The sequence below is a fragment of the Camponotus floridanus genome, unplaced genomic scaffold, assembly GCF_003227725.1.
Source record: "Camponotus floridanus strain SB8 unplaced genomic scaffold, Cflo_v7.5 scaffold112, whole genome shotgun sequence".
Classification (NCBI taxonomy): domain Eukaryota; kingdom Metazoa; phylum Arthropoda; class Insecta; order Hymenoptera; family Formicidae; genus Camponotus; species Camponotus floridanus.
This window is the reverse complement of record NW_020229229.1, coordinates 157,982-183,841: the sequence shown is the minus strand read 5'-3', so window position 1 is coordinate 183,841 and position 25,860 is coordinate 157,982. Positions and strand designations below refer to the sequence as shown.

General features: G+C 38.4%; 1 protein-coding gene across 6 annotated transcripts in view; it reads left to right on the top strand.

The window, feature by feature from the left end:
- LOC105249572 (neuronal acetylcholine receptor subunit alpha-7) overlaps positions 1–25,860 on the top strand; it is a 220,283-nt gene that overhangs the window by 129,421 nt on the left and 65,002 nt on the right. For 5 of the 6 annotated variants that reach the window (XM_011255134.3, XM_011255137.3, XM_025414510.1 and 2 more), the window contains 3 exons: positions 9,984–10,059; positions 13,142–13,336; positions 24,892–24,978. In XM_011255134.3, the coding sequence (XP_011253436.1) occupies positions 9,984–10,059; positions 13,142–13,336; positions 24,892–24,978 (358 nt within the window). The remainder of the gene's footprint in view (positions 1–9,983; positions 10,060–13,141; positions 13,337–24,891; positions 24,979–25,860) is intronic. The other variant, XM_025414520.1, reaches the window with a different exon arrangement.

Below are 25,860 nucleotides of genomic sequence, written 5' to 3'. Positions count from 1 at the left end.
TCAATCAATCAAATTGTCAGTATCCAGTTGGATCTAATCAGCCATCGCCGACAGATATTTTGACGAAAATATTCTGTACGTTCTAAGAATTCGGTAATTAATTAGGAAACGCTCGATTAGTAATTAGTGAATTTTTTACGTCCGCAAAGTGCAAATATGCATATTAAATCACTTCAATCATAATTTATTTATTTCCGAGGAAATTACATTACTTTACCAGCGGTAACTATTTCGAAGTTTACTCAATCCCGATCAAAGATCCAAAAAGTGATCGCATAAAAAGAAGAAAAATTAACGCCGCTTTTACTTATATCGATGGCGAATTATATAAAAATATTTGCGCGTATAATCCACGACTACGCACCACTTTACGTAATCGTGCCAGCAATAGCAGCAGCAGCAGCAGCAGCCGAGGATCACTTTCCTCTCAAGTCGATTTATCCGAGGCGAGAGAGAAAGAGAGAGAGAGAGAGAGGGAGAGAGAGAAAGAGAGAGAGAGAGAGAGAAAGAGAGAGAGAGAGAGAGAGAAACGCCTCGTTCATTCAGCGGAATAACCGACGACGACGCTCCCGTTCCATGCAATTTTCCGGTCGCTTCGTCATCGCCGGCGCTTCCGGCCATTTCGTTTATGAACAATTTGCGAGGACTCCTCCCGACCCTTCTCCACCTTTCTATCTCTATCTCTGTCTCCGCGAACCGACTCCTCCTACGTCTCACGGACATTCTTTAACTCTCATCTCTCCCGAGCAGTTCCTCCTTGGCGGTCCGCCGACGCAAACACGTCTCGGTTGCCGCCCGAGGATCAAATCTTTTGTAATCTGTCGATCCACCAACAAGTCTGAGTTTCCTACCTTCCGTGGAGTCGATAGCTGAGTGATGTCTCCGTGCCAGCGACAGGCAAGTCCTCATTCTTGAGATTCTCCGTCTGGTCGCGCGCGCTTCGATCCACGAGAGTTAATTCTCGATCGATCCTCATGCCAACTATTTTAAAACACTTTGATTTTCTTAATCGACAATTCACTGTGACATTGTTAAAACTCTCGGACAGTATTAGGCTTAACCCATAAAACATAGTCACTGTTGTGATATTATGTACGGTCTTTGAGATTTCACAGATCGCATAAGTATTACCAGCATTTAATCGGCGAAAATTCAGCCGAAAAATATGTTAAAATGTTATTAATTTATTCAATACAGCTGTTCTTCAAGATTATCAATCGAAACTATAATGTCAGGTTCTTTGAGAAATTATTTACAAATATATCACAAATATAATTTACAACTAAGCAACGTAGTCTGTGCGAGAAACAGAATTTATAAGATTTTATCGAATCAAAAAAATCATTTCCTCATAAAAATTCAAGTTTACAACTGTTGGAAGATATTGAGTCGTTGGTAGGTAAATTCCAATAAGACAAATAAAGCTAATGTTAAATCATCATCATATGTTAATATTACAAATTGTTAAACCGAGTCTATCCTTAGTTCGTGGAGAACAGATGGGTCGTTCATAAAATAAATCAATTGAACCGTTGACTGTGTCGAGTTCGAGACGTGATGTGTATACATGATTATACATTCAACATGTATACATACGCACGTGCAGGTGCATATAGACAAATTATATATGTATATAGGAAGACAGAGAGAGAGAGAGAGAGAGAGACAGAGAGAGAGAGAGAGAGGAGGCGAAAGAACAAATGTTGCACAATTAATCGAATATCGAATCAAATGACTCAGTTGACACTTGCAAACAACGATCGACCTTTAATTATTCGATAACTTGTCGACAGAGATTACAATATGCTGGTAATACTTCCACGGTCTCTCGTATCCTTAATATCAAAAACCGCGAATCTAGCTCAAGTGTCGATTTAATAACGAATCTCCGGCGAGAGAAGATTGATTATTAACACGCGACCGAGTTTTACCCACGGTAAAACTTGGGAAACATCGCACGAGAAAAATGTAATCTAAAAGTTTCGCCGTCGAAAGTCGTTACCTCACATTTTACTTCGGTCGGCCTTTACACGGACGCGACATCGACGCACGATATGTACTATAACGGGACGGTCGTTAGATTAGAAGACAGATCAACGACTCGTACAGGTCATGCGGATCGAATCGATTAATCGACGATTTAGAGACGAAGATATGCGATAGAACGGAGAATCCAAAGAACGAGTACTCGCTGAGCAAAGCTTAGGCTAAGTTCGCGTTCGCTTCGCGCACATCAGCACGTCTTCATCTCGCCGAAGATCAGAATACTTGTCGTTATCGTTATCTTGATGTTCCGAGGCGATCCTTCGAAAGTATCGATCTTCTCGGAACAACAAATTATTTATTCGAATGAAAGTTTCCTTAACTGATCGCGCTTCGAAAAGTCATGCAAGTGGAAAAGGCAAGCAATATAAAGATATAGGTAATCTCATTTGTCGATATCCAGTAATTTATTATATGGGACGTACTAATTGCGTGCTAATTACAACCGCCATGTTGCATGAATTGGTGCGGAAGAGAGCCCCAAACTGAATACGCAAATATATACTACCCCCTCGTATCATTTTCACAATATGCATCGAGAAGGCGATAGTATAGTTACCGCAATAATTTTACATTAATTCGAATCTCTCGTAAATAATGTGATTGATGTACATTCATTAATTATATAAGATCAATAAATTAAACTCACACACGCGCAAGTTGAAATCATGCGTACGATGTGTCTAATGCTACATCTGAACAGAAGTGAATATAATTAAAGCCGTAATTTTCATCAACGAATTTCGATTTCACGAAGAGAAATGGAAGGGAGATGATGCTACATTCGATTACTGGAGCTCGATTTTACACACGACTCGCAAATTACAGACTCGCGCGTGTCTAATCTTCTAAAGCGCATAACACGTCACTAAATATTCGCGTATGCTGATCGGCGGCTTGTGGTTTGCGCCACACATACGTACAGCAGGTACGCCACACGACGATTTCTTGTTGCCAAGCGATGCAAGACGCATGCTTTTCGCGTGCCGTATTTGCGAATGATATACTGCAAACAATCTCGCAGATTTCCTATTCGCCGCACTATTTCCCTTTCGTATTACTTTCTACGTGGAATACGTAAAACAAATAGTTCTTTAATGCGGCAATTTAACCACTGGTCGTCATCATAAGTCGTTCTCGAAAATTCAATGAGCAAAGAAAATTTCAGATGCTTTGTTCGAAGGATAAAATGACGAGGAAGGAGGAATACGAATGCGCACATTTGTACTCGGAGCTATTCGTCGTAATGAACAAAACGAAGAAAATGAACGCAAAATTTTACTTAAAATGTAAAGATCTAAGTATTTTCATCTCTATACGCGCTAGAGAAATTATTTTTAATTGAATACTTTCTAACTTCGATAAGAATTGCGGAAGTTCGTCGTGCAAAGTTTCGGCTTGATGATCATCTTCGTGCTCGCATGTAACTAATTGGAAATATTGAGGCAAATTCATTTTTATCGCATATAATTTATTTCTATAGTATAACATACATCGAATCAATATCAGTATACTTGCATAATATAATTAGATAATTAAATTTCTTCAGAAATATTTCTTTCAAATATTTCGATAATATACGCATAAGCGTATAAACCTAGTAGTCGACGAAACGAGAAAAAACGTTAATTCAAATATGACCTGAATAAGATTAAAATTCCGTTTGTTTGCGGCTATTTTGTAAATTTTTAATCGAGTCGCGACGCGCAGTTTTAAAAGAAGAGAGAATAAAGAAGAGATTCGGCAACAATAAAAAAAATGTGTACCTCCTGCGGCGAGGCTAGATGTCGGGAAATAAACGAGGTGCTCGATACCTGCCTTTCACCTGTTGCATATGTGTGTTTCTGCCGTTCCACGGTATGCAACGACGCGTCGAGACACTTTTCTCTGAAGTGCTCGACTCGATTCTTCCTTCCATCTCGCGTTTCGTCCACGCGTCGTCTTTCAATCCTGTCGCGTATCCTTACAGCCGCCGATCCATCAGTATCGCATCCTCGAGAACGACCGCCCTCGCGAAATTCCAACCCTCGGAATTTATTCCTCGTTGAGTCAAGACGAACGGCTGCCTATCGGCTTGTCCGACTGCAGCGAAATACGTTTCTCGATCACCTCGAATTGAAATCCCCGGGTTAGTAAATCAACGAGGGATACAAGCTGCGGACATTTATTTTGAGCAGCTGCTATTGATCGGCGCTGCGGACAGTTTCGATTTGTCTGTCTATCGTTGACAGAAGGTGACATCGGGGATCGATTGTATATACGTATTTTGAACTTCACACGAGACAGATCCATTTTTATCGCGCAGAGTATAATATACATTCAATCAATATCAGTGCGTATGTATTTTTCAGATACTTATACATGTAATATAATTAGATAATTAAATTTCTTAAAATATTTCAACGAAAGATAGCAACGATGATATAAAATTTATCATAAATTGAGTATCACGTAAAATAAAAACGTATAGCACTTATATTAGGCACTTATGAACAAAATTCGAAATTGCGAAATCAATGTTTTGCGCAAACTTCCACTTGCAATGATAACGAAGGATGTTTAGTCCACGACAACGATAACGACGTAAAGTTAATAGCAGTGCTTACCTTTAAACGGCAAGCTGTAAAAGAAAGATTATTCGCAACTACGTAAGCGCGAAGCGGACGTGTTTGTTCGGATGCGCTCTTACTTGCGTGCCCCTCGGCGCACTTGATCACGAATTACAGATTGTACCGTAATTAAATCTGATACACTAAACGTGCGGTGCGTGCGAGCTAGGGCACTCATGTAAGACCACGTGCCGAAACGAGAAAAAAAAAAGAAAAAAGAGAAACAGATGTGCCGACCTCTCCCGATGAATACATTAAGCTGCGTTCCTCTTATTATTAGCCCTTAAGTGTTACTCGAGGAGAAGTTGGACATCCTATTGCTCGAGGAAATCGCCCGCACGCGGCTCGCTCGCGCTATCTCGGTTCGAAGCGTTGACGTCTCGTCTTTAACGGTCGATTACAATCGAATAAAATCGCAAAGATCGCGCGATCGTTGCTTGTTAATCGATCGCTACGCGAGCGCGAGCGCCCGATTACGAGATGCATCCTCGTGATCGGCGAGTTGAGGATCGTACGAGGACCGAGGCAACAAGACGCGCCGAGGGCGGGCGACTTCTTCCCTCCACATATGCGTGTCGGACGAGAATCGTAGATCGTAAAGAATCGTAAACTTCCTCAAACCCCATCGTCTCCATAAAATACATCGCAACGTCGAGCGGTGCCATTACCGCCGCCTTTCTTTTCGCGGTGCAGCGCGCGGCGGCAGCGGTGGAACCTCCTCTCTTTCCCTCGATTTTAACTCGACTTTTTCGCGATTGCGCGCAGAAAATGGCTTCGGTCAATTAAACGTACGATGTTGTAACTCTACAACGCGCATCCGGCACGGCTTCATACGGACGGAATATTTCATCGGAATATCGTCTCGCGTTTTGAAAGTTGGAAATATTGCCGGTGCAAAATATCAGTAAACGTTGCGAAATTTCAGTTTCCCAGTTTCTTCTTTTTTTACAATTTCTTCCGACCGAAAATTATTTGCTCATTAATTTATGAACAGATACTTCATTATCATATTTCAGCAATTCCGTATCGATCACATGCTTTATACGAGGAATTAATGAGCGGGCATATACTGGCACGAAGTCTTACCTTGTTCGATAATAGCACAACTTCCCCATTTGATTGTATGTGTAAAGAAACAAAACCGCATACGCACGTGCGAGCGCATGGAATACGATACCGCGAATTCGGTATTTACGAGCGGAACGATCAGCCGAGATTCGGTGATCAATACCGAGCTCGTTTACTCGTTCTCGCGCGAATTCACTTCGAGGTCTCTCGTGAATTCGAAATGCTAGAAAACATTCGCCAAGTTTCGCTCGTTAAATCGCGGCTTCGCCGAGAAACCGAACTTACCCCAGTAACAATTGAATCGTGAGATGATAAATTTCTGTTTTTTTTAAATCGTTATACGTATCTTTTCTTATCGATTACAATAATAAAGTATAATAATTCTCGTGAATTGTGAAAGAATCTCTGTCCTTAAAATCTGCTCGATAATACTCCGAGTCTTTAACGAAAGAGCTCGCGTTAAAAGCGCCCGGGCGGGAATCAATTAAGACGCGGTCAATTAAACAATTTGCGCGCGATTCAATCGAGCCACAGATGGTGAAATCCTCGATCACGCACAGTGGCGTGAGGATACAAGCCGCGTTTTCATCGCACGTACGTATATCCCGACGATGGGATTTACGAGCTTCGCTCGCCATCCATGACTCGATAGATAGGACAGGTGCCGAAATTGCGAGGCTCGTTCTCGATTCCCGATTACGCACTGCTACATCGCCGTCGCCGTCGCTGCATCGCCCCGTCGAAATGCAGAATCCGTACGCATTTTCACCAACTGCTCCGCCGCATATATAAACGTTGTCTCTCCCCCACAGCCCGGCCTCCGCCCGACTCATATATCGACTGCTCTCCCCCCCCCCCCATGACATAAATTGTATGTCTATATATCTATAGATTTGTGCCAACCAAAGACTGTGCCGTCTGTATGTCGTACACACCCGAACTTTGTTCGATCCCCATTTCGCCCTCCGTGTCACTGAACGAATCAACATCAACCGTATTGATTGATCTATCTGTACAGCGTGTGTGTCGCATGTTATATGTGTGTGTAAATATATACATATATATATGTATGTACAGAAGTATTAATAGCCGTTCCGTATCGTGTGCGCGGTGTAGATGCATGCCTTCCTGACGATGCGTAGAATGATGTCCGCCGTTGACACGCAAATCCCTCCGTTCATCCTCCTCCTGTCACGCGTCTGTGTACGTGTTGACGCGACCATGCGAACCGACAAACCAAGATTGAATACCGGAATAATTTCGGCGAGTTTAGACTTCGGCGTTACATGTATGCGAGAGTGACTTTCGTGTTTGTTCAGCGCACGATGCATTTCCCATACGTGAAGCATCGAGAATCGAACTTGCCGAAGTTGGCAGTATCAATCTCTGATTACGAGGGAAACATGTGCGTTTGTATATATTTGTGTAGACACACCTCGATGTGGATCATTGTTGTCGATAAAGAGAGCATGATCAATCGTGCGATACATTTAAATCGGCATATTTAAACGTCGTCCGCTATCGTGAAGTAAATGTGTAACCGTGCTTCGACCGTGACGTTCCTTCCTCTGCATCAAGTTCGCGACGTATTTTATCGCGCGATAAATCTCTCGAAATCACATTTTCAAAAAACGCACAAATAAATTTTATCCGATAAAAATACTCTGCAAGCTAACGCAAATACGCGAAACATTTGGAAAGGTTAGAATTGAGATTTAAAGATGACCTCTCGGCTAGAGATTAACTAATATGATCGTTAAGAATTTCAGAAGATGAAAAATTTAATTTAATTGTAATTTTTGTCGTTAATTTAATTGTGATCGGCAATCGAGTAACACGAGTTGACGTCAAACATTGCATTATTTCTAATTGATTACGATACTGTTTTCATGTGCGTGCATTAATTGCCAAATCCGTTTATGGAATGAATTGTAACCGATCTAGTTTTGAGCGAGTGCATATTTCGATAGCTATGCACGAAGATAATCTCTACGTTTATTCAAAATCAATAAACGCAGTAAACGGTATGAGATGCATTCACTCGTACTTGTAGCGTGGAAAATCGATCTCGCCAAAATTACTATTGATTTCAATTCCCTATTTATAGGTAAAATTTACGGTCGACGGCGGAAAATGGCTCATTTTTTAATCGTCAAAGAGGCTGTAATTATTCGACGAGGCGCTCGATTGCGTATGTACGAGAAGCCCATCCTGCAGAAACGCTCCTCCAATATCATCGTCTTGATTAAACGCGTCGGATAAGAGGCGTTATATATGAAGATTGGATTTAATTAGTTAAGGGGATTGCAGGACCGTGCACATAATAGCAGATGCATTTGCATCTCGAGACGTCCATTCCCGATGCATCGCGCTGACGCAATAAACTATGTGTAGCCGCTTCGTGAATAAAGGCCGAAGCAAAATATACGTGCCGCGATGAATTATGAGGGGCTATCTTTACGAGCCCCATGTAATCCGTCCGTAATTTTCCCTGGGTATTTCACGATATATATATTATGTACCTGCGCTACGTAGAAATTATTACGAAAGATCATGAGGGAAGGATCAACGAATGGAGAAAAAAAGGCGATGATGAGAAGATAAAGTGAATGAGTCGATTTGATTGGTCGAATACAGGATATGAGCTAGATACGGCAATAATTTTCTTCGAGAACGAGAAAATAAACGCGACATAATCGGTCTTTCCTATAAATTGAGTTTGCTACATCGAGGACTCCCTTCCAATTTCCTCGGTACAAGCGCGACGTAGATTTTCACATGTATTTTGAAAAAGGAAAAGTAACGTTCTCCTCAAAAGAGATATTCGAAGTACATCGGGGACTAAACTGAATTTTTATCAAATTCGTTCTACTCTAATATGCCCGGGAATATTGGAAAGTAACGTCTTTATGAATAATATTTTCTTTCCTCTCTCCAAGGAATAATATTTCTCGATAAAAAAAGAAAGTTTTGTAAAAATAAAAAAGCATTTGCGAGAAACTTATATACACGAGAATATATATGTTTAAAAAATCATACGAAAAGTCATCTATTATTCTACGCGATTTATAATTAACATCGTTCTCTCGTATCAATAACACACTTTTGTAAATGGTTAAATATTGAATAACCCAGGAAACAGTTCTGTGTGTCAAAGAAAGTTTTTTCGGAGCCTTAGGTGGTCCGTAACAACCAGACGAACCGCGTATATCCTATTTGGCTCTTGATCAAAGAGCAACAGATATCCGACGAGCGATACGGGACTTGAAAGAAACTAGAGAATCTTCTACGACATCCCACCGGTGTCGTCACTTTATTTCCTGTTCTCCAATCCTCCGTGTAGATGGGAGCAAAGATGAAGATAGCAGAAGAAAATCCCTTTTCTCTGTCTAAGATCTCTTTCAATTACTTTAATATGATTACAACGCGATATGTCCATAGAGAAGTAGCAGGCCGTGAAATCTTTTCGTAGATTCTTATTACTTTTAAATTGAGATATCTGTGCGAAGCAATCGAGCGTAAAATCTACGTGAGAAACGAGGTATTCTTAAGCTAATATTATAATATATTTTATCGTCATATGGAAGATTAAACGGACGGGAATGGATGCTATTGATTTTAGCTTTCGCGAAGCCCTTAGGCTAATATTTCACTTATCGTCCACTTTAAACTCATCAGATAGAGAACTTGCCGGATTCTCGAAGAAATTTCACGAATCTGCGGAAATTTCTTATCGTGAAATATCGATTCGAAGCTTTTTGTGGAGGCCAAACTCGGTCCATCTACTTTTATTCCCCTCCGCAGATGGTACACAAATATACCTATTCGTCTTATCGACATGTGTGATATGATTGAAAAGTTTCGCACGGGGAGGGGAGGGGGAAATTTCGCGGCTATAGAATCCCGCATATATTCGTGACGTCAAGTTGCGAACGCTTTATCATGGACAAGGACTTGTTGACCGCGCGGAAAGCAATTTTCAGCGACGTTAAAGAGCCAGTTTTCCGCCTGTCGGCCGCACAAATGCGTTTCTCCAGACGCGTTATAAATACGGCGCGCCACTTACGAGGAAAGAAACCACCATCCGTCTCATCTTCGCACCGGATTGCGGATGCACTTTCTTGTAAACATATAGTGTAGACGTAGGCGTAGACGCGAGCGGAATTTGTAGCTGCATGCGGCACGTTCGGCTTCAACTTACCTAACGGAATGCCCCCGTCGTGTAGATATGTGCCCGTCTTAATCAAACTTTGACCTTGGTAGCTCGATCTGGTACTCAACTCAGAGGAGGGTGGTGACTTATCCGATTTCATCATGAACGGGGAATGGTACCTCATCGGTGAGTTTCACAGAGCCTCAAGTTTATGACTTTCCAAGCCAATCAGAATCTAAATTGGCTCGTGTGTGCGTGTGTGTGTGTCTTCAGATTAAAAATAGAATCTCGAATCGACTCGATGCGTATCGATGAATAAGTTGTGCGCTATTAATCCGGAAGTAGAACGATCACAAGCAAGACTCGAGAAAAGACTGATATCTATCACGTGTGTGGACGAATATAAATTTCTATCAGATTATCGTCGATTTTCGTTCAACATTCAATCGTTCGAAAGATTAATACGTATTAGTGATCTATATAAAACGTCATTTTTTTGATACATTCGAATATGACATTTTGTCTCTCGCCAACTGTCGCTCGATTGAAACGGATCAGATTTTAAAGCATTTTGACGATATTCCCTGTTTCAATGGAAATGGCGATCGAGTAATTTATTTCGGAAAAACAGACGATTAATAGATCCGAAGGAGATAGGAAGAAAATCAGTGCTCGACGTAATTTAGATTCTCTCTTGCCGTTTCGCGTCGAGACTTAATCCCCGTCCGTTCTCAGCATGCATGTACAATACTAATGCGCCTACATTAATCCATCGCAATTTGCGAATCTGTTTGTACAGCTTGTACGTTATGGAAGCACAGAATGGGAATAGAACGTCGAATAAAATGCAATATATCGCAAAGCTGTTACAGAATTTAACGATTCTATTTTCTACGAGCGCAGAGAGTAATTATGCGGCTTTATCTTTAACAGCAAGATGTAATTTTTCAACCGCGTTTCATTCTTAGCTCGCTACACACAATCACGTGGTTTAATTATGCAATTCTGTAAGTTCAATGAGATCGAATTGTTGCCGCCTCGAATCTTTGCTTGTGAACTATTATTCACAATTAACGAAAAGTTTATTCTCCCTTTCCTATCCGCTCTGCTTTGCATCTCAACTCGAAACATTGACGATACGAGAATATGAATATACAATCCAAGTTACGACCTGCTTCTTTATGCGGTTGGTATATTACATAATTCACGAATATAATTGTATTTACATATTTCGCGACTACATTGCATTTATTAACTCCTTCGTTATTTATCAAAATAACTTTTTGTTTCTTATTCTAAACTCTTTTACATTTATATGGCAAAAATGTACCTCAACTCATTTTTGTATTATCTCTGCCAGAAATGAGAGTTTTCGTAAAAATTATGAAGAAAAAATATATCGTGAAGGAAAAATCTGCCACCCTAATTCTTTCCAGTTTCTCGGCTGAATTCCAAGGCGCAAATTTCGCCGGTGATACGAAACAGCGTCATCGATGTGTGAAGGAATGTTGATGGAAGTCGTTAAGAAACCGCATCCCCGATTTTTCGCCGATGCTACTCGCAGATGTTGCATCCCGGAGCTTTTCGTTTCGCGTGAAATCACGATCGATATCGCGCGGTCGAATAGAAACCGAAAGATTTTATGGGTTCTTCGTATCTTTCGCGATGCCTCAACGGGTATGACTTTATGACGTTCCCTCTTCGCGGTGGCAATGTCACATTCCTTCGTCGTGCTTCTCTTTTCCTCTTTGCCCCGCGTCCCACTTATTGGTCCGCTTTCTTTTACGATCACATTCCTTGAGCTATCAAAAAGTGCTATTCTCGTGGTTCTCTCGAAGAAAACTCACTGTGTCTACGAATCGAAATTGAAACGGGGATGAAATTTGCGATAGTCTCGATGTTGAAAAAAATTCTGAAAGTACACGTATATCCGAGCGAGGGAAAAGTTTCTGGCAACGGAAGAGCGCATTCTTCCGAGACAACATTTCAAGAGGGAAACATAAAAATCTTGCGTAAGGATGTAAAAGAAACACAATGTCATATCGCATAATATGAAAGAGTTTGCGTTTCATATATGCATATATGTATGTATTTTCGTTTCAATAAAATTCATTGGACATCGAGTAGCTTTTCCGATGTGAAGCGAAGAACGGAATTGAATAAGATTTAAAATAAAACTGATCGATATCAAGCGACGACGGTTTTAAGAGATGGCAGAGACAAAATGCGCTCGATTGTAATACCAACAAATAAAATACAGAAACGCCAGCTCGATATCTTCTTATTGCAACCGACAGAACAATACACTCCGTGTTCCCACGTGGTGAACACGTCGACGCGTGATTTAGAATGTCGCCTCTAAAGTGTCACTGTATTTTCCGAGACACGTTAATTATCGCGAGCCGAGCGCGTCGAGCACACGATTGTCGAAATACAAAGAAAAAGTGTCCTGAGAAAGAAACCAGCAACAAGTGACTGTCCGATATTGCGACATTCGAGGTCGATTCGAGAGTCCGATCGGAAACTATCGCGGAACCCTCCGTCCTCGAAAGTATCGCACGGTCGTTTTTCGTCGAGTCGCCTCTCACACCATTTCCTGGTGAAAACGCGCCGGCTGGTGCATCGTATTTAAAGACCACGAGGAGGACAAGTTCTGTTTTATTGCGAGACACGTATATATCGTCGCCATTCGTTCACCGGTAACTTAACCTGTCGCGGAAATAGAATCGCCACGGTGGGAACACAAGGAAACATTTCGCAACTCCGCGAGATCCTCTTCCTTACACATCTTGTGGCGTAATCTTAAAATAGTTTTTAAAGCGAGATCGCGGAAGAAAAGAATCTTTGCTTACTACTCGATGGCATCCACGTAGCTCGCTATAAAACAGATGGAGGTGATAGATAGACCATACTTTATATCTTGGGATTTTAGTCCCCTCAGGATACAATACAGATATAGCATCAAGAAAAGTAGAAAAGATGAAGGACGATAATAATAAAAGCATGGACCAGATAGAGATACTGACAGAGACAGGCGGACATTTTATATGTTCTCCGATGAGAACACCACATCTCGAAGAATAGTACGGTCAAAATGTATTGCGAGTAACGGGAGAAAAAGTGAGAGTGAGGAAACAAAATTATCCGTAATCGAAAACGCAATCGACGCGATTATCCGGGCCGCGTAAAGCATCGATATCATTTTTTTTTTAATCCCCCGGACGGACAGACATGTCGGCGTGTACATCGGTTCTGGCACTTTTTCCAGGTATGCCGGGGAAGAAGAACACGATAATGTATCAGTGTTGCCCGGAGCCGTACGTCGACGTCACATTCACGATACAGATACGCAGGAGGACCCTCTACTACTTTTTCAACCTGATCGTGCCCTGCGTGCTGATATCGAGCATGGCCCTACTGGGCTTCACCCTGCCGCCCGATTCCGGCGAGAAGCTCACCCTAGGTAACGTAACTCGTAGCATGCCTGCCTGCACACCAGCCAGACACACCTCCTCCTTTCTTTTCGATTGGTTCGTTTGGGATTGTTACTGTTTACACGATATGTAATATATACGCGATAGAGTCAATTTTTTTAGAATAGAAAGTTTTACACGAGACGCGTAGAGTTTTCCAAGACACGCGTGATGATTTTCTAACTTGTCCAAGAGCTCCAATTTTTTTTTCTTCTTTTTTTCTTCTTTAACGTTAAACAGCGGATCTTTTTTTTTCAACGAATAGAATTATTATCGCATCACGATTGTCGAAGAATTTCAAGTTATAGTTCGCACACACCAAGGATCTTAGAGTTTTTACTTTACACGTCCGTTAATTTAATAAACTTTTACCTATAGAAATTTTTCTAGCTTTTCTCATTTCCAAGCTACGCCTTCGATTAGTGGATGACATTTTATTAGTGAATGATAGGATTACGGCGTTAACGTGTAAGATGATATATACCATGTTATACTATATTATTACATTATATTACATATTACGTATATATTGCTGTATATATTACATATCTTATACACGCGTGTTACGTCTTTATACTTTTCTGTGAATACTTTCCGTTCATACTTTATACTCTCGGCGCCACTGCTGACTGTCCTACGTTTGTTTCGTTTTGACGACGGAAGGAAGTAGTCGAGATCGACTCTACTTCGATCACAGACGACCAAACGACGTCGCGCAACGTTCTCGTCGGGCGATTCTCATGTAACGGCGATTTATATACAGCGAGATTCCATTTCTTTTTCCTCTCACGGACCATACGCACACTTTTCCGGCTGTTAAATCGTTCGGGAGGGGCTCTCGATGTCTCGAAAGCTATCGTTCCCGGATATTTATCACAGACGACGTGCACTTTCACTCGGGTATCGATTAAACGAACATATTTTCGCAATTACCTAACCATCAGGAACTTTTATCGTCGCGTTATTTCTGGTGTGAGATGGGAGTATATTATTCTTCGGATATAACTTCTCTTAATTTCTCGATTTCTGCTTTCAACAATTTATCGATGCAGGATCTATATAAGATCAATATTTATATTAAGATCGTCTTCTCTGAATTTTCACTCTCTTTGTTTGATCGTCCAAATAAATACAAGATCTACATAAATCTGTTCATGGATAAGAAACAACAGTGCCAAAATAGCTGCATCAATTGTGCGAAATCGATATTCCTCGCTATATTTATCCCTCACATTTACGTGGATAAACGTCGCCTTACTAACGTGTCGATACCTTCTATGTATGCGCGTTTCTTGCGCAGCAGACACCTAGTGCGGTCGCCACGATATCTCGTAAAATCGTAATATCTATGGCCGCCTTCGAGGTCTAACGGGTTTATACGCGTCCACGTTTACATTTACGTAGGGTCGTTCGAGGAAGAGTGCCGCGTGATTTGAATTTTGGATATGTCGGGCAAACCGTTACACCGCGTTAACCTGTAAGGGCGAGCTGCATGTTACATAGTGTATCTCGACATGTAAACGCCGTTGGGCGATGCATATTTCAAGAGCTTGACGGAATAAGCCTCTCTCGAACGGCTCCTTTGGTCCAGCGGCGATGGTAGATTACGTGAAATATTATTTACGCGCTTTTCCCAGGTCCACGATGAGCACTGTACTCAAATGAGATCGATGGTATTGGAATTTTGGCGCATCTCGTTCGAGTAGATAACGTTCACGTTAACGGAAGCGTTAAATTTGACAAGTTATTAAACCGGACGGATCGAGAAATTTATAATTAGAAATGGTCAATCGATAACCCCAAGACCCTCAATTATTCAGGGTTAACAACCACTCGAATAACCGCAATTACATCTCCACCGCTGGCTCACTACCTTATGATAAACGCCGAATGAACTGCATAAAATGGCAGCCGCGCATTCCGTTGAATATGCATAGCGTACCGACAGATTCAATCTCCAGCTCTCGATTGTACAGTACATCGAGTACAAAAGAGAATCGCTATCTCCCCTCGAAGTTTTTGACGTGTCGGAAATAATGGGATTTTTCCCTACGAGATGCTTTGCGCGACTTTTGTAAGATCGCGCGGAAGTGGCATCCATCGGCCGGTGACAACGTCATCACCAAACTATCGAGGATCTAAACATTCTTCGATAGTTATTTCTCAAGATCCTGATCCTTTGCGTCTCGTAATTTGCTAGTCGCAGCTGTTTGTTTCTCTCATCTCGTGCGACTCTGCTTTCAATCAGGCTTTTTCAATACGCCGGATACGAACCATATAATTTCTATCTTGGCACAATCGACGGGTTCGATAAAAACACGCGAAGCACATCAAAGTAGGGTATTAGAGATCGTTTCGCTGAGATATATATATAGACTCCGACTGCGAGAAAATTCGTTTCACGAGGTATACGTTCCTGGCACGTGATCATACTTGCCATCCAAATCGTCAATTCTCGATGTGTTCTCGATATTTCCTCACGTATCGCTTTCTTCCCTCCGTTATTTTTCACGCGGGATTAGTCGGAAGTGCATCACTGTAAAATATAATAGACTCATTGCGAAATTCGCGCCGACTTCCTCGGCTCTTTCCCCATTTGTCATATTTACGAGAAATTCCGAAAGCTGTAGCAATTACCGAGCAATATCTCTGTGCAGGAATACCATACTTTTCCATTAACTTTTCCTCAGACACCTTATGAATCATCTAAAATCCCGCAAAAACATTTTGTACAAAATATATAAATCTAATATCATATAAACATAGTACTAATACCTTGCATTTTATTTTCGATTTAATTTTTTTTAGTCAAATGAAGTAAACTGTCACGTAAATAAGAAATTTTGTGTACATATTTTTTATGTACATATATACACATATTTTACGTACATATATTTTATGTACATATTTTTCATTATATATATATATATATATATATATATATATATATATATATATAATTTTCTTCACATTTTATTTGACGTCGAAAAATATTGCAATTGACAATCTCATTTCGGCAAGTCATCTTGCATAACGTGAGTGGTTTGAGAAACGATTTTTTCGTTCGTCAGACGCGAGAATTAAATTTTCCTGTGGTGCTTCGGGAAAACGACAACCCGGAATCGATGTTGACGCCGATTCGCGTTGTCGTCGATGTCGTCGCCCTCGTGTCCGAGACTCTCTACGAACGTTATGGCATTATGATGTTAGAGACAAACCGGACATCGCGCACTCTTTATGTCGCGTATTATTTTCGGTAGCTCGTAAAGCCGTGAAAATATTTCCTCTCGGTACTCTCTCGTTATAGCCCTCGTGAAGATCGAAGTGCCGCATCAATATCGTTTCATGAATAAATGTCGATAGACTATACTATTACGTTCGACTTTATTGTGACGTCAATGAATTTCGATTTAATTATATCGTAAATTAAATTATGAAGTAAGGAAAATTTACAACTTTCGAACTCTCTCTTGAGATGTTCAATTGAGATACGGATTATAGGATATTACAGATACATTAACTTTAATTAATTCTTTGACTGATTTCGAGTATAAATTTTCCTTTAATTAAAATATCGGAACATTAATATTACCTGAGTTTCAAGCAATTGAAACTAGAGTATTTTTTGTGGCAATAGAATTTTCTGGGGTGCGATTAAATAAAATCTTAATTAAATTTTCGAATAGAGACTTATTCTTGCAGAATTTTAATATACGGTCTGGTCATAAAAAAAGTTGTGCATACTTGAATAACTATGTTTAATATTCCGTATGCATACGCGATTTGGAATATAATAAAAACATATAATAAAAAACACAGTCGTACGATCGAATGAAACATACTGAAGGAAATATTGACACTGTAGAAGTTGATTTTATGACGCAGCACTATATAATTTTTTGGATAAATAGGAAAAATGATCCAATTCCGATGGAAAGAACAGAACGCGTACTTCGTAAAGTGAAACATAAGTGCACACACGCACGAATAACGCTCGTTGCATATTTTCACGTCTCTACAAATTTATAGATGTACGAACCGGAAAATAGATAAACTGTAATACATGAAATTTACATGTATCTGTCGAAATAAATTTTTTCATCTTCTTTAGAAGCGCGCCTTCTTTTTTTGTCACAAATTTCTGTTCGCGAATTTTAACACTTTCTAACTCTCTTGTCCTCGATGTCGCTTAATTTAATCATGCTAAATAAGTGCCACAATGCGAGCACTCAGCGGGTTTTCGGTGCGTGCAATTTGTGCTTGACGTTGTCAACCATAGCACAAGTTGCAGTAAAGTCTGGCATTGCAACACGGCTATATGCAAAGTATCTCATTATCACGTGTCACACTTCATGGACTAGTTCCCGGATATTACAATAATGAAATACATTTATGTCCATACACATGCGTTGTGCAAGCATTGGTTAGTCTTTAATGATTCTAAGAATTAATAATATATGTGTTACATCTTTTTCTAACGATTTTTTAAACAATTAATTAAAACCGATTTACTTGCAAAAATTCCAACAGGAGCCAAGCATAAAGCTTACTTATATAATTAAATACTATTGTAGAAACTAACTATATCATTCATCAAGTTGAAATTAAACTTTAGAATTTTACGAGCACTCTTTGCGCGCGTAAAAATTCGTAAAAATTAAACGAGCTAAAAATTACGTCGTATCATTCTATGTTGGTTGAAGTCCTACTTTTCTGTGATTAATAATAGCTCGTAAAGTCTCACCGAATTAAAGCAAGAAAATAATTCTGACCCCATAAATGCTGATAACTCCATCTAGGCACAGTTTGATAGTATTTGCCGTTTATTATATTTCTTATTAAGGATTCTAACAACGTATTATCACGCTCTTTCGTAAACTTTCCCTTTGTTGCGCTGCGGATTGATGAGGAATCATGAGCGAGAAAGGAGGCGAGGATAACTTTTGCGCTACACAATCCTTGTCGTTAATCCTGCCGAATTACACTCACGTGTTCGCCGACGCAATTTCCGACGGCAGTGTGTGATTAGATTAAATGAATAAGTTCTTTGACATCAATCGACATTTTCAACTTTTGATACACGCTCTTGTCGCAGTAACACCAAGTTTAGGAAATTGCCTCATCGCTATAAACTTTTTCCGTGATACGAGAGCTGAATATTATTTTAGGCAAATTTTTATTTAATCGTGTTTATACCTTTTCACAACATTTATATATTTGATAAATCGACAAAGAGATAACGTGCAAATTTCGATTCAACAACATTTCAATTATATTGCATTCAATACTATCTGTGGAAAATCACGCATTTTTAATCGCTTGGAAAATGCAAGGTGAAAATTGGTTCCATGAAAAATTGGAATCGTATCTCCAGCGTGAGTTTTCAAAGTGCTTATTCACCAACTTTTCCCATGAACTATTTTCCAATCCAGGGATTCCTAGTACATTTCCCCATTTTGCACTCTCGAGCCACACAAGAAACATATATAGATTTTCTCAAACTTTCCTCGAGATTCGAGGTATTCTACTTAAGATCCCAAAGGGATAATTCGTACGAAATATGTACCATGAGAGTCGTTAGACGCAAACGAGCGAGCGTCTTGAAAATTATCACAATTACCGCTGTTTTTTGCGACATGATGTGATGATAATCGTAAAGTGCGAGCAAATTCGGAAATTTAATTTTAATTTTATGAAAGTAATTTGTCTGTTGTATCTAAAGATTTGCTGCGCATAAATACTAATATTTTAAATACTTCTTTAGTAAATTTTTAATATGAATATTGTTACACGATGTAATAAGTAACCCTGTTTCAATCTTAAGTGATATCTTTTACGAAATGTATTCAAACATAATAAACTTTAGAAACTTTAACTAAAAGTCTGAAAGTTCACGCGATAGATAACATTATATCATTCGAAAGAAACTGTTAAAGCTTCTATATATCTGTGACCCAGTTAAATTTTTACTTGGAAAATCTATGACAAAAATTTCGGCCGCAGATGTCAAACAACGCTTTATGAAACTGGTGAAGTAAATTCTGGCAAAGACCGAACTTATGACGAGAGAAACCGACAGGAGGAGGACTGCAATCTACTGACAGATTCTGCGACAGCCGAAACTCTTCCGGTATCTTTTCGTTTCATTCTCCTCATTTCCTCACCTCTGTGCTATTGTTTCTGCCTTGTCTGCGGATTTTCTTTTGTCCTCGATGAGTCTTTCGTCATTGTTGCTCTGCAATGTTCGTTTCCTTTGACGTTCGGTTCAGCGCGTTTTAAAACCTGAGAAAGATATCGCGCTGCTACTTAAGACACAAGAACCTTGTTCTTTTCTTACTGAAAGCTATCTTGCAGTTCGGTAAAACGGATGGGAAAGCGAAATGAAATTTCGGGATTGTTTCCTTGTCCGCGGAGAGAAATTTTATCACGGACCATTTCATCCTTACATTTTATTGGTTCGTATAATAGTCACTGAATTCAGCAGTGGCTATTATATCATAACATAATAAAATTGTTTAATTTATGTACACTTATATTATTTTTTAACAATATTTTAAATTAGTTTTTAAAATATCTATCGCATACACATTATAAAGTTTTCTGCAACGTACTTTTTTCCAATAACTTGTAACATGTGTCGATCATGCACACGTAACTTTTATCCGCACAATATTTAACGCAAAAAAAAGAATCTTTATCATAGATTTGATTTATCAAAAAGTTCCATTCTTCGTTTCTCCACCATATTTTCTTTCTTCTGGACATCTATCTCCTTTACGTCGTAATTAATCATTGGTGAAGTCTAGGCTATCTCTAGTGGACTTGCGCGTCCGTTCCAACGTCTAACAGAACTTTCCTTCGCGAAGATATCACACAAGGATTAGGGACTTTAGAACTTTCAGAAGATCGCGCCACATTTATCTCAGGAACGTCGATACACCTTGAAGTCATTAAGAATTTTCGAGCAGCGATAATAATTTTTCACACACTCTTATACGAATGGGAAAATTGCGGAAGTGTCTGCAAGGAATTATTACCGAAATTTAACTTTTCTTAAATAATTGTATAAAAAAAATTCATGCAAACAAACGTAAGATATAATTTTGAATTTAATAATTTATGCAATAATACGTGCAACTATTAAAATGTTTGTAGTTTTAATTTAGAAAGCTCTTAATTTTCCAACAAGCTGTCAATTAAAAACATGAAACAGCGTCATTGCAGAAAGCATTATGCGACTGCCTCTGCGCGCTCTCTAAAATCCGCGCTCTCCCGACAACAATATCGCGCCAAACTACGCTTGATTATGCTTAAAAATGCACGGGAGCGAAATTTACATAACATCACGCCGCTGTAAATTCCGAGTAAGGAGGGCGCATTTCATGCGACGTTCGCGAATTTCATTAACCGGATAAATGCGTGCGTTGCGTGTACCCCGTTCAAGGCTGTGTTTATTTGAACATTATCATGACAATAGGCACGATATGGATGCCCACGTAACCGTGGCCTCTTGTCAATCATCGTGACAACTTTCATCCACAAACGTAAGAATATAAATATAACAAAATCAGATGTAGAAAAAAGAATTATAAATTACTTTTTAAAGGTCTGAGTCCGCTAAAAGAACAAAACGTTATAATTGTTGATAGATATAAATGATCGCGATAAAAATAATTGTGTAAAACGGCATAACGAAGTAGAAATTTATGATAGATATAAATACACGGTCACATGAAAACTTGCAAGTAATCCATAAAGTGAAACTATCCATAAAATGGAGTAGGAAGAAGGGATATCTGTCATTCTTCCCTTTAAGGTATTACTCTACTTGAGAACAGGTGTTCGCTTCATACATCGTTTTGAGCGGGATGAAACTCCATTAAGTTGCATCAGTTACATGAATTTCGCAGGAGTTATAACGCGATTACGGCACACATACAAGAGACATGTCGGATGAAAAAACGAATGAAATTGTGTATAATATATATATATATATATATATATATATATATATATATATATATATATATAGTTTCAATCTTGTATTCCTTGTGACTTGGCGTGATTTAAAGACGCAGTGCGACGAAAGTCTGGCTTCATTGTTTTGGCACGGAATGTTTCAATAACGTAGCTTCGCAAAATACAGATCCATTCAATAATTAAAAAGTAAATGTTATTTTAAAAATTCAATAGAAATATTCGGAAATTACGTGAATAATAGGAAATTAACGAATGTTTAATTAAACGTCACGTACATTTCTTGCGAAAAATATAAATTGATTTTTCCTCGGTATTTCTCACATTTATACATAAACGACAACATTGCCTACATGAATTCAGGAGGATGACGAAAATAAAAAATTGTCGCATAGTGCCAGCTACAAAGTACTGGAGTCTACTTTAAGTCATGTCAAAAATTTATCACTGTTTTTCTTACTCGAAATACCGACTAAAAGAAACTTGGCGCATTGCCTTGTTTTCTTTACGCTTGTACGAATAGACATTCGTAACCAAACATCACACACTGTTTCGCAAAAATATATGCTGGCCATGACACAATAATTCATTTAGTAAGAATTCCTTTGGCACATAGAAAGAATAAAAATGCATCATCAGGGTTAAGAACAATTTTTTCCTGTAGTAATAAATATATAAAATAAAATTTCCTCTCATTTTTAAATAACAACAAATTTAAAAAATCACATATTATCAATCGAAGGCTATTATAAAAAAGGATTAAGATTCAATATCTTTTATGACAAATTATATTGTGATTAACATAAAAGAAAAGTTATATAATATTAAAGATACAGCACAAATTTATTTAAAAATATATTTTCCTTATTTAAATGTATAAATGCGTAAATTATTTAATATATATATAATAATCTTAAATTATTTATTATATAATAATCTTTCATTTTTGATTATTATTATCATTTCTATATTTTCTATATTTTTCTGTTAGTAAAAATTTTTATATCTTTTGAATAATAATTCTGCGAATGAGAAATTTTAAGTAAGTAAAATCAACATTTTTCGAGCAAATTTCGGACATAATCGTGAAAAAATATCGATCGGCGATGTCCACATTCCAGGTCTTGGATCTAATAGCAAGGAATTAATTGGTCACTTCCTCCAGTTCCGCACCTTCCCCCGCTGACCAACAATCCCCGCTGATATTGGTGGTTTGCCACCCACCATGAATGCACCTTGTCGCGGTTTACGCTCATCGGTCCCCGAAATACGATGTTCTCACTCGATTAATATAAAATCTCATTCAAATTCTTAAATAAATTAAAGCACGAAAAACTGTGAAGAAAAACTCGATTTTACGTCTTATTAACATATCACTCCTCGATTTTGAAACAACGATACAATAAGTATATTATAACAATAAGAATATTATAATTTTTTAATTATTGAATACACTTTGAAAAATTTTCTTTCCATTTTTTTTCCTTTACATTATAGAACAATCAATGTGTTACCTTATTATAAATCAAATAAAATCGGCGTGATGACAAGTGTAATTAAATTCATAACATAAATTATTATTTGGCAATTATTGTTTCAGACTCAGATGTTTATACGCATTTTCTGCTAATTAACTTTGTCGATTGTGTTATTTATGACGATATTGTATTGTTCCCGAAGCACCAGCGGACGCATCATACTATCATATTTTCTGGTGCGCGAGCGATTTAATGGCGACGACAATTCATCGACTAATAGTGAGCCCACTGCGCTCCGCAGAGTTTCAAGTTACTTAAACTACGTGTACATGTATCAAGCTTAATGACTCATTGTCAAATCTTTTCGCGCTTTTGAGAGTCATCGTAATGCTCTACATTTAGCAGGTTAAAATTCACGGAGTTGCAATTTGTTGTTTTGTTCATGAAAAATTAAAATTTTGATCTACTTATTATTACAAAAGCGACAAATGATGATTGATGTAAATGTAATACGTATAAAGTATCTTTATTTATTTCTTTTTACACTGAATAATTCTTAACAATAAAACAATTTTACATAATAAAATTTTACAATGAAAAATTTTACATAATAATTAATATATTAATATTAATATATAAAAATATATACAAAGAATTTTTGAGGACTTATAGCTCGAAAACTTTCTTCATTAATAAAAACTGTTATCAAAGATCATAAGACATAATTATACATCCATACTTTTTACTAATTCAAGATATTTTATGTATCTCATTTTCAAACTAATTATTAGAAAGTTTTATTAATGAATAAAAGTGCAAAAACTAAACATTTGCATTTCTATCCCCATGTCATTTCCTGCACAGAGTAATAATACTGCAATTAGTATTCATTTATGGCACTAGGTTAATCGAGTTCGCAAATTCTCAACAAATTTATATGACAATTCAGAACTTGCACCGCCCAATCACTTGTGGTCAAGCAAGCGTCTGTTTCATTCGACGAGGATTGTCAATCGTTCGCAGAAGTTTCTGATTCTGGAGAGGAGTAAGATAATCAAATTTCACCGGTCACTTTGAAGACTGTTACGCAGTAATGGAGTTGCCGACGACTTAGGTAGGTTGGTCCAAGTCTCCCCTAATGTTGCGGCTCTTCAGTAACATAGCGTACGCGCAGCATCCGTTACATGTTTCGAACTTTGTCGGCTATCCTTGGAAATCCTGGTGAGGGCAAGTAGAACCTATATTGACAAAATTTTCCAGTTAATTATTCGCGTCTGTTCTTAATCATACGAGCTTAATCATCGTGGGTATGTCTTCTCGAATATCTCCGCGCAGTCGCATAGAGGTTAGCAAATCATTCCTAGCGTTCTCTCATCATCATTAATATCTCGTTACAGCGAATTCTATATATTCATAAATCATTCTATGTCATTAAATTGCCGGCAAATTATCTTCATTTTTCTTTTATTATATTGTATGTGAATCTTTTAGTTCTTAAAAAAAGTGTAAAGGGAATTTTAAATACATTTTTTGTACACGGTTCATTACATATGCATAAAATTAATAAATGATATAGAATTGGAATTATGAAAGAAACGATGACTAATTAATAGAAAAATTTATAGACGAAAAGATTTCGCATCATGAAAATCATAGAGACACTGTTAATCTTATAAGTCGAATTATCTAAATTATGTATTTTTTCATAACTGAAAAACTGCAATTTCATAAAATCAATCTACAGATTGTGTCCAAATTAGTTTTGCAAATTGATGTTATCAACCGGCAAATCGTAATCACGATAGCTTTAGTCAGAATCTGCTATAAATTCAGGAAATTCCCAGTAAGAGAAACTGAGAAGTTTGAACCATCTTTGGACACGGTGGGATTTGCGCTGATCTACGTTATTCGAAAACACTCGTGCAATTTTATCTCGATCGTTCCTAGTTTTTGAAGAGAAAGAAGGGAATGTCAGCAATATAACAAATGTTGTAAGCTTAATCTAGGTGCCCTAGATCCGCGAGATAGACGTTAAACAGACGCGTTGCAACGCAGTTTAACGATGTTTACTTTTTTTTGGACCTGTTCAGGAGTGACCATTCTGCTGTCGCTGACAGTTTTCCTGAACCTCGTGGCAGAAAGCATGCCGACGACTTCGGACGCTGTCCCTTTAATAGGTACCTATGATTGTCAAACAACGATAACTCGCATCTAGCACACAAACGTGTTTTTACAGTGTCTGTACATACATTCATATGTGTATATATCCGTGAGAAACGGGGTGCGCCGCGATCATCTGACACGATAGCGGTAATTATTAAGCATTACGCTATTGATACCACGTAATGTTGGAAAATAATAGCATAATTATACAGTAATATCAAATGAAATGAGAATATAAGAGATTCTATTAAATTAATTCTTCTATCTAAATTGTGCCATTAAGATGGTATCTCTCTCTCTCTCTCTCTAATTCGAGAATTATTATATATAATTTCAAAATAGGATTATGCAAATTTCGTAGCTCTAATTAATTGCTAATAATAAAGATGATACAACGGCGCTCCCCATAAACATACCTTCGCCTGTCTTTTGCGCAAATCCTAGAAAACCTACGAAGTAACCAGACCAGTAAAGGTGGAAAATCGATGACAACGGATTATGAAGGTAGTCTAGGATGACAAGTGAATCGATTCTATCGTTCGGATAATGAGCGCTCGAAGGCGAATTCGTGAATTAAGTACGAACTGAAGAAGACGACTCAATCGCTTCTTGAAAAGACTGGTGTTCGAGCGACCTATTGCTCGAAAGGGCTGCTCCAGTTCGAATTAGAACCAGGGTGGAGGAATAAGGAGGTCGCCGCGCGAGAATCAGGATTGTACGTTTCCCGGAAGTCGATAACTCCCTCTTTTCTCCTCCCCTGGGTCTTATTATCCAGTATTCTATCCTTAATTTCCTCTCAAAGCAGTTACGATTAATTTTGCAAAATCTACCCGAATGGATAGTTTCTTAAAACTATCTGAAAAAAATTGGAATCATTAATTCTCTCGTTTTTTCCA